At 32.4% G+C, this 11,507-nt stretch overlaps 1 protein-coding gene across 2 annotated transcripts in view; it reads left to right on the forward strand.

Annotated features, from left to right (window-relative positions):
• LOC111001966 (probable G-protein coupled receptor 158) overlaps positions 1 to 9,794 on the forward strand; it is a 30,162-nt gene extending 20,368 nt beyond the window's left edge. For both annotated transcript variants that reach the window (XM_045630415.1, XM_045630416.1), the window contains 2 exons: positions 5,661 to 6,756; positions 9,608 to 9,794. In XM_045630415.1, the coding sequence (XP_045486371.1) occupies positions 5,661 to 5,804 (144 nt within the window). In that variant the 3' untranslated portion in view covers positions 5,805 to 6,756; positions 9,608 to 9,794. The remainder of the gene's footprint in view (positions 1 to 5,660; positions 6,757 to 9,607) is intronic.
• The last annotated feature ends 1,713 nt before the right edge of the window (positions 9,795 to 11,507 follow it).

Raw genomic sequence — 11,507 nt, forward strand, 5'->3', positions numbered from 1 at the left:
ATAAATAACACGGATATACTAAAAATTATTACATCGTTGAAAAATACAAAATCTACAGGATACGATAATTTAGATACCAAAACAATTAAATCATGCGCATTATACCTACTTGATCCACTGACATACATAATTAATCTATCGATAGTAGAAGGGATCTTTCCTGAAAAACTAAAAATATCAATTATCAAACCATTACATAAAAAAGGAGCAAAAACACAAATGACTAATTATAGACCAATAACTTTAATTCCCATATTATCTAAAATTTTCGAAAAAGTCATGTATAATAAAATAGAGAATTTCTTTTTATCATACGATATTCTAAAAAAAGAACAATTTGGCTTCAGGAAAAATCGTTCCACTACCCTTGCGTGCTTTACCCTAGTTAAACAAATTACTGAATGCTTAAATCATAAAATGCTTGTAGGTTGCATCTTTTTAGACATGACAAAGGCTTTTGACTTTGTATGCCATGAAAGACTTTTAAAAAAATTAGAATGCTACGGAATAAGAGGTAATGCCTATAACTGGGTGAAAAGTTACCTTGAAAATAGAATGCAATATGTGGAAATAACAAAGATTTGTAAACTAAAACAAAAAACCTATAGATCCAACTATAAGAAAAATGAGTACGGAACACCTCAGGGCAGTATTTTGGCCCCACTACTTTTTCTAACATACATAAATGACCTCCCAGATGCTATACACCAGAACTGTATACTATTTGCTGATGACACTACACTTATAATAAAAGGCAAAAACGACCAAGATTTAAAAAACAACTTAATTAAATCTCTAGACGACGCCATCAACTGGATGAATTCAAATAACCTACAAATAAACATGACCAAAACTAACATAATTCATTTTCAGACATATAACTCTAAAACACTAATAGACGTACAATATAAACACAATAAACTGGACATAATGAACGAGTGTGTATTTTTAGGTATAACGATAGATAAATTTTGTAATTGGAAATCACATATTGAAAAATTACAGAACAAAATAGACCGTTTTGTTTTTGTGTTAAAACGACTGAGGGAAACTGTTAACCATGCTGCGGTATTAGCTGCTTATCATGCATATATTGCATCTATAATTAGATATGGAATTATAATTTGGGGAAATTCAGTCGAAGTGAATAGGGTATTTAAGGCCCAAAAAAAATGTATTAGAGCAATTTGTGGAGCAAATTGCATCGATAGTTGCGTGCCTCTATTTAAGAGACTCAAAGTGTTATCTCTTCCATGTATTTATATATTAGAAATGTCCCTGTTCGTACACAGAAATATACATATTTTTAAATCGAATGTAGTAAGCAGTAGACATGGGGAGAAATTGGCTGTGCCAAAAATAAATTTAGAACTATTTCGGAAAAACGCCTTCTGTATGGCAATTAAAATTTACAATAGATTACCGAAAGAACTTAAAGATCTTCCGACAAGAATCTTTAAAAAGCGACTTAGTGCATTACTTTTAGAAAAAACGTACTACTCAATAAACGATTATTTGTGTGAGACATGGTAATTTATATAAATTTAATTATGTATAATAATTGACTTAATTGATATGAATCTGACTAATAATGTAAAATCTAAGCTAAGATAAATTTGCGCGCCACTGTGTGTGGCAGAATATGCGAACGACTGACAATTGTACCACCTTGACATTTTATACCATATTCGTGCAATAAATAAATTATTATTATTATTATTATTATTATTACTAATTTTAACTTCTTTTTCAACCACTTTATCAAATTCATTTGATTTGAAATGTAAATTTTCTATATTATGATTCATTATCTCTGAGATATTGGCTAAAGTAGTAAATGCTTTTTGCATAGAAGATACTTTAATTTCCGTTAAATGTTCTCTATTACTTATCTTACTAATTTCCTCATTAAATCTAACAGCATCTTCCTCATCTAAATTTCCAGTTATTACTTTTACTATAGAACCTAAAGGACTAAAAATAGCACGTTTCCTCATACTATATGGAAGTAACTGATGAAACTTATTCTCTACTGTTTTAATCAATGTATCCATTTGAACTTTTATTACAACTAATTCCTTATCTAAATGATTAACCGTCATTAATTCATTTAATTTATTATATAGTTCTATATTACTATTTATTTGTATACCTAAAGATTTAATGTCTACCGTTTTAAAAACTGTCCAATAACTACTCTTCATCACTGCTACTCCAAATTTCATTGGGATGATTCCTGGGTTCTGGTCCATCTTTCGAAGTTCCAGGCTTTGGGCTTGGTTCCCTAGTATCAGGAGTACTAGCCACGACCTGAGGAGGACGTTTTATATTTTTAGCAGCTACTCTAGTTTTTCTTTTATTTAACTCTACCGGTACAATGTTATGTTTTGATTTTCCCACTACTTTTGCTTTCTCAAAACGCGGCATTTCTTTAGCTTTTCTTGTTCTAGTAGTTTTCATAAAAATAGTATCACCTTCTTTAATATTAGGTATTTCTTCACCACCTCTCCTGTCCCTAACTTTAATCTTTAAATTATCATCTAATAATTTGTCAATCTCACAATGATTTACAAAATTTAAATTTGTTTCTCGATCTGTATTCAAATAAGCCACATCAAACGGTTCTACTCTGAACGGTGCCGTCACAACTAATTTTTGTTCAGCCTCTGTAACATTTTGTATAATGGTTGATGCAAAACCATTTATACAGTTTACCAAAGCTGTAGGCATCCTAATCCCCTTTTGGAATTCTATGAAGTTCAAAATTGCATATCCGTTTGTTAAATTAACTGGTAATGAAACTCTGTACTCACAACGAGGCGGCAAAATATACGTTTCCCTCATAGGAGGTGAATAATTTATTGGTATTCGCGTATTTTTTGTAAACAATACTAAGTTTTCCATGTCAATTGAAGCACCTAAAGTTTGTAATAATTCGCTACCTATTATCCCGTCATACCTACTATCCACGCTGTATACATAAAATTTATGTTTTATTTGACTTTTAAAAATCTTAGGTAAATTTATATAAACCACTTCGCTATGAACACTCGATGCGTGAGTACTAATTACTTCAAATGGCTCAACATGTTTGTCGTTTTGAAAAAAAATATTAGCTAGGTCTGGGCTAATAAAAGACCTAGTGCTCCCCGTATCTATCATAAAAACGGCATTTAATTCAGGTATAATTATATGAGGTAAGTAATCTTGATTTATTTTTGTACAATTTATTTTTATTTTTTCAGTATTATTGATCATAAAAAAATTTCCGATCTGTTCATAGTTCGAACTAGTCGGGTTCGATTCAAAATTATATGAACATGATGGTTGCATATTATCTGTATCGGTAAAATTAACACGTCTTGAACTGGCTGTTCTCATTGTAACATCAGTATTAGAGGTCGATGGCATGGGTGACGTTTGATATTGCGATGCATTGTTCGTAGAATGCTGACGCTGCTGTGTCGACGACTGTCGAACTGGCTTGCACTGTGGCAACCTTGATACTGTGTTATAATTATTGTAATGATTTTGATTATTTCTAGATTGCAATGAGTTATTAGTGGAATTTACTGGATTATTTCTATAATTTGAAACATTGGAATTCATCTGTACATCATTATTTGAAAAATTAAAATTACCTGATCGTCTCGGCTGAGAATTTCTATTTTGAAATGAATTAAAATTATTAAAATTAGGTCTAAAATTTTGATTCGACCTAGAATTTTTATTATCATAAACTGTTTGGAAATTTTCTTCTTCTAAAACAGTTTTTAAAGCATCTTCTAAAGTATTCACATTACGCAACCTTACCAACCTCACAAGATAAGCGGGTAAATTGAATAAGAAGACATTCAAAGCTACATTATTATATATTACTTGTTTAGCCTGTCTTATTTCCGAGTTAGTTACGGTACCATTTATCTTTGAGAATAAAATACTCCTTAAATGTTGAATACGGTGACAAAAATCTAAATAACTTTCGTTCCTATTCTTTTTTAAAGAATCTAGTTCCATAGCTAGACAATCTTCTGACCTTGGGTCGCCAAAGTGTTGGCTTAATAACAATTTCAGACCTTCCCAAGTATCTATTTGTTCCCTCTCCCCAACTAAATTCGCGGCGTCCCCGGATAATCTACTAGTAATTACATGAAACAGATATTCATTCTGCAAATTGCCACCTTGAAATGTCTGTAAAATGTATTCGCATTTCTTAATGAATAATGGTAATAATCTAGAATCACCATCAAAAACAGGAATAATTTTTACCATTTCTACAGGTACCCTTACTATATTTTCCATTTTGGAGTAAAAAAAAAAAAATACGTATATTTTAATAATAATAATAATAAAAAAAATAAATAATAATAATTGTTTAATCCTAACTTCTAAAAATTTATTAACAAAATTTAGATTGTTTAATAAAAATATTTTTCCGGCGTTTTCTAATCCGAAATATTTACGTATAATTAATACAAGAGGAAAACAAAGAAAGTCACGGGAAGTGAAAAGTTTTACTCACAGTCCTGTAATCTTGCCCATGTTCCTCCGGGATACTGCTAGTTCTTGGCTGCTCCTCCACCGATACCTTGATGTCCTTGACTTATTTATTTGTTCGGCGATCTCCGTTAAAACGTTAAAACGTACGTTACCCGGCAAATATTAACACTATTTCACAATGAACACGTATAAGTTATTCCCGGCAACTATGGAGATCCTACCGGCTGCGCCAGTAAAGGAACGGCAACGGACTTTTCTTTTAAAAATAATTTATTAAAATGCACAGAGTGACAGCACTTAATTAAGAACTAAACAATAATCCACTTAACTTCTATATGCTTACCAATTTATACATTAAAAATTACTTACTAGGTATTCGCTGTTGCTGACACACAACCTACATTTGGTTTAGTGCTAGCAAAGCTTATATGGGTAGGGTTAGCACACTTAACTCGTGCGCCCGGGGTTCATCGATTTATTAGACGCTGTCACGTCAATAATCGTACAAGTAGCGGCACGAAACTCTAGCGCTGACCGTTTTGGGCAGAAGTAAAAAATAAGGTACCTGAGGCTAGCGGAATGAAGAGCATCGATTGGCTCTCCAGTCGCATTCCGTCCCCCGCACCTCAGTACTCTGTGCGCAGCAATCCCCTCCACGTATCGGCCAGCGCTAGACTTACGTGCCGCTGCCTATATGTGATGTTAGGACAAAACATTTAATAAGGCTTATAGTATGAATAAGTCGGTCCGATTATCTCGAAATATTACACGATAAATGTTCAGTTCTGGATTTTGTATATTTTTGTTATATGGAATAAAATGTAACCATTTTCAAATTTAATAATGGATATTCGACTAAATAGAAAGCTTTTTGTAATTGGTTGTAATCGTTGTGAGACTTTGCTTACTATTTGCTATCGCTTGAAAATACAACAAATTGTATGACATTTGGGTAAAACTTTTCAATATTGAGTTATCGTACCTCGTATTTCCATCGCTAAGAAGAAATGTATTAAGATTATAGTCGCTAGATGGCGCCAGAAGTTATAGTGCTAAAGCCGCCAATTATTCAATTGTTCAAATCAGCTTAACAGCTGTGCTGATTTAAACAACACAAGATATATTGTGAGAGTATTATTAAAATATGTTATGTTGTATAGGCGCTTCAAGCACGACGCGGTGGTAAAAACAAGGCAAGTGGTATTGAAGTTAGTGAAGCCGGGGACGCTTCGAGGACACCAGAAGACTCCGTGTGCTCAGTTGAAGGACCATCACATTTCACTGACGGTGACACTCAAGCGTGACTTATTAAGATGGTATTAGTGCTACCAAAGAGTGTATAAGTTTAATTTGCACCCATGAACAATATGTTGTTGAATTGTTAATCTTATAGAATAGCAATAATAAATTTTTGTATTAATAGTCGTATTTTGAACTTAATTGACATTGTTTCTCACAGTACCAGAAATCTCGCAATGGCATTCCTGGCCTTTTATAGACCACGTTACTAAACGTGAGCTAAAGCCATTTATATTGGAATATTTATATAGGTCACGTCTGTTGCAATGTCTTGGCACAGTCATAGATGTTAATGATGTTAGAATTGAATAATTATGTTTTTTCCTGAAGAATATAACACAAAAACCATGTATCTGGTTTTTTGAAGTTACAAGTTCTGACGCAATCCTAATCATATTAATTCGATTTGAGTCACCTTCGAAATAAGACCTAAATCGTATGTAATTAACTAAACCTTAATGCGTGCATAAATTATGCATTATACATAATATAATTAAACAAAGCCTCACTGACCGCATAAAATTTCCGCAAGGTCTCACATACTCCAATTTATTATCGTTTTTAGTTTAACTTAATTGAAATCTTTTATACCAGACTTTGTTATATATCTTAAAAGATATTTAACAAGGGTTTTAATTCATCTCGAGCAAGTGTGGATTGCATAATATAGAATAAATTGATTGTCCTTCAACGGCATTATAAAAAAATATGAATAAAATTTATAGTGACCATGAATGCGTAAATTTTTGTGTAATTATAATTTTGGTTTCTAGTCATTTTATTTAGTTGGTATCATAGACGATAGACAGACCACAGTGTATAAATGGTTGAATTTGAAAGTGTGGTTTCCATTGTTCTAAAATAACGCGCACATAATCCATTACATTTATAGTTGTTAGATGGTTATGTATGTTGTAATATTTGTTATTGTTACTGTTATGTTATTTGGATTATTAGGTAAGTGAAATAAATATAATATATTAACCTTTATTTCAAGTAAACGGATTTATATGTATTGGAAAAAAAATAATATTTTTTTTGTTGCTTCTGTCGTTCTCTTTTACGTGTTTTTGTGATTTTTGAAATATATTATTATCACTGATGTATACGGAGAAGTTCTTAATAATATATTACACTGAAAAAAACATTATTTAGCGCTGCAAATGTGTAGGCTACCTTATTGTTTAATACCAAGCTGAACAAGGCAATTTTGAAAAAAAAATACATAGAGTATGGCAACATTGTTTTTTTCCAACATTTATAAGAACCAAATATTTTTTGAATCTTTGTATTGAACAAATGATTTTTCGAAATATGTCTCAAAACCTTTAAGATTAGTAGAGCCATCGTCGTATTTTAAAGCTTGACTTATAATAATTAGTTATAACTTACTCAACCATCCTGCAAGGTCAAAGCAATATTTGGATTATGAAATAATTTCCTAAAATATTCGTGCCGATGCTACTTTAGTGGCCAAGGGCAAAACTGGAGTCTCAAGATCGTAGTAACATTGAACGTGTAAAGTAATATATTTGGAGCATTTTAAAATGATGATTGAATTCGTCAATTATCACTGACTAAGTCAGTTAAACATTTGTGATAAAGCAATACCGGATCATCAATTTTCAGAGTGTTTTACGCCGGCTTTTTCTCTCGGCCAACACCTTCTGTCTTCTTTGCCTATGAGTAGGGATGCCAACAGGCTCGAATTTAATGACGTGGAATAAGTGATACCATTATGATTCTATGTTCCAAAATAAACGTATTTTATTTTATTTTTTTATTTTATAATTATTTGTTTATACAAACATACAATTTTCTTACCTATTAATCTAAATAGCTACGGATACACTTCGGCAAAGATAATGTTAACGTTGTCTTAGGCCCGGCCGTAGAATATGAACTATGTGTTGATAAGTGTAGATTAAATCTGTAAATATAATTAATATTATAAATAATATGTTCGGTGGTTTGTTGATTTTTGAAGCTTAATCTGTGCGATAAGGGAATAAGATGTCCATGTTACGGAAAATGTATGTATAAATAAAATTGTATTATCCAAACGAAGTTATTTTACTATCATTACACTAGATGTTTGAACTAGAATTCTGTCATAACCACTACGTATTGTATTATCAGTTTAGATCTTGATGGTAGGGAATTTTTGTTTTTAATCATTTTAATAAATAAATTGAGAAATTCGTTAATGAAGCATGGACCTGGATGTGCTGGGTTTCCTAGAGAAATATTTACAAATGTGTACCTTCACAAGTTACAAAGGAATACTGACTAAATATATTATTACAATCTATAATGTCTTGAAGAATCTTACCTACTATTTTGTTGCCTTGTGTTTAATAAAATTGTGTCGAATCTATTCATTTACGCCCAAACCTAATAACCTAACTCAATCCATTTTTGGACATCTGAAATCCAAATCTTAATCCAAATATTGATAAAAGTGTGCCAATAACCAATCGATGGATTGTAATAGCGATCTGTCGATACAAGCTTTCCATGGTAGGTCGGATTGGTGTATGTGGGATAGACCTTTGTATGAAAATGAAATGCATTCTCTCCGTCGCAAAAAATGGATTATCTTTGCAGGGTTTGGTTATTGGGATGCAGAAAGGAGATCGATCGACTGTCACGGTCTAATCTTAGATTGTTGATTTATTATTGTGTTCGGGTGTTAGTATCTTCAATATGAAATAGTTGTATATTTTCTTATTTAGGCTATAATTTAATTTTTAAAACACTTCTCAAACTAGAAGCTAAGAATTACTCTTTGGCTGGATTATTCTTTAGCCAATAAAAAAGACGAGAAAACATTATAATTTATAATAAGATGTTTGAAGTACATATTTATATAAGTATTATCATGAGTTATATAAGTATTTTATATACACTATACCTATTTAGTCCGTGCAAAGGAAACTAAATTAATCACATACAATTTTATATACCAGCGGTTTGAACCACATTCATTTTGAGACTGACTGTTATTTAACGGAGTGTTGTTCTAGTGCCTTTAGAGTGCGAATCTCATCCCTGAGGTCGTAGGTTCAATTCCCAACAGTGCACCAATGGTTTCCATCTATGTGCGCATCTAACCTCTTAAAGGAAAAAATCGTCAGAAATCCGGGACGCCATTTCTTAGACTCTAAATTTAAAAAAAAAAAGATATACTCGTACACAGGGTTGAGACTTGGTGTAAATATGAGTCTTGTGTCTGGAATTAATTACGTTTTTGACATATGGGTATTCATACAAGCCTCACTGCCTTGGTTGTTACGGAATCTGTGCAATAAATCCAGAGAACCTGGAGTACTGGACGAATGCCATGAAAATGGCATTAAAATTGACTCTTGGGTGAAGACGCACGTTGGCACTATTCACAGACTCAAGCGTGCCTCGCGTGGTTCATTTACTTGTTGACTGCGCGATTTTTGAAAGGGCCAGATGTGATCTGCAGACTGGCATGAGGGTATCCCGGGATGGACTATCCGACATGCTTTTTGAATACAGATTTCAGCTATAAAAATTCTGCTGCAAGATTGTCGAATATATCTAACTAAAATAGTAGGAGAGGTACGCGTTACCTACGCGGTGGAGCGGACAGCGGGCCCTATGAGGATATTTTCGGAGTAGTTGTCACCCGGGCCTGGCGGGAGACGCCAAGCCTTTAAATTAATAAAGTCCCTTTTAGGAAAGGGGTGATAATGGCACTCCCCGGCTCCTTAGCTTCTGGGTCACATATCTGCCTGATTGTTTGAGACTACTTTTGATTTTGTTTATTTGTTTGCAGACGAATTTTTCGAACGTAGAAAAAACGCACTGCTCGTAGTTCGTAACTTACTATAGGTTTCACTATTATTAAGTTACAAGATAGAGGTGTCAAAGGACTCATGAAACACTCTAAGAGATAAAGAGATAAGATAACATAAGATAATAAATATAAAAACTTAATTCGCCCGTGAAATTACTAAGGATGTTTTCGGCCTATGTTCTGTGAGTATATAGTCGTACGTGGTCCTTTGGGTTACTGTTTATCAATCAGAATACATATACAAACTACTTGCATTGAAGCTTGAATACCAATTATTCAATAAATAGTTTCTTAGTGTAGATTATAAAAAAAACTTAGTAATACATCGTATGTAATGCATCTGACAGAGTAAGGATTGGTTACTGAATTCTTATTCATTAGTATATTCATGTTTATTTTGAAATAACTGCTATACTTTTAAATGTAAGCAAAGTCTATGTTAAAATCATAGTCTAAAAAGTCCTCCGGAAGAAATAAAGGGCACATATTTCTCCCAATGTTTTACTATTCGGATTTTGGTCCTATGAATCACATCCCAGAAGCCGAATATTAATTTACTTATTTTCTATCTAGGTTGGCCATAGGCCTTTGTTTATCAGCATCACAATGCCACTTGATAAGCACTGAAATCCGCCAATTTCCTGATTATTTTCTCTTCGGATCAGCAACGGCATCCTACCAAATTGAGGGTGCATGGAATGTAGATGGTACGTAAATCATTTGTGCAGAACTTTACCACGACATCATTTAGAAGATAATATAATCAAACGTACAATATGTATCAGAACAATTTATTTTACTTCATAAAATTTAGTTTATTAACACAATCATATATTACGTAATAATAACTTTAACAATAACAATATTTTAATTATATTAATATACAATTACAAACTAAAAATATATCTAATAACTAACCTTAAAATTTAATTATTAAAAAATATTATTAAATGTATATGTATTATCAATCACAAAAGTTGTTGATAACTTCAGTTCTTGTATTGATTATTAAGCGTCACCAAGACCTTGTATTATTAGCAATATTATAATATTAAATATGAATATAATTATAATATAAATACAAAGCTTTTGTTCACTGAGCGGCGAATTGTTTACATAGTCTGCTTAGTAAGTAATAATACCCTTAAACAAATAGGTATATAAATTGTGTATGTACTTTTCAGGTAAAAGTGAAAGCATATGGGATCATTTAAGTCATCAAACACCATGTGTTATTAACAACTGTGATACTGGTGATGTCGCAGATAATTCATATTATTTATACAAAAGGGACGTAGAAATGCTACGAGAGCTCGGAGTTGATTTCTATAGATTCTCCATTTCCTGGACGAGAATTTTCCCAACTGGATTCACAGATAAAATTAATGAGGCTGGTGTTCAATATTACAACAATTTGATAGATGAGCTACTGAAAAATGGAATTAATCCTATGGTAACATTATTTCATTGGGACCTGCCCCAAAACCTACAACAACTGGGTGGCTGGGCCAATCCGCACATTGTGGAGTGGTTTGGAGATTACACTAAAGTAGTTTTTGAATTATTTGGGGACAGGGTGAAACTTTGGGTAACTATTAATGAACCGTATCAAATTTGTCATATGGGATACGGAGCAAAGGAATTGGCCCCCGTGCTTGACAGCAAAGGTTTTGGAGAATACCTTTGTGCGAAATATTTATTATTGGGACACGCTAAAGCATACCACATTTACAATAATGAATTCAGAGAACATCAGGGTGGAAAAATATTTATTACTCTGAGTGCTCATTGGTTTGAGCCCGATGGCGAGGAGAATATCGAAGCAGCAAACGACAGTAATGAATTTAATGTAAGTAACTTTATAAATTAAGATATTCTT

This window comes from Pieris rapae, chromosome 12 (genome assembly GCF_905147795.1).
Source record: "Pieris rapae chromosome 12, ilPieRapa1.1, whole genome shotgun sequence".
Lineage (NCBI taxonomy): Eukaryota > Metazoa > Arthropoda > Insecta > Lepidoptera > Pieridae > Pieris > Pieris rapae.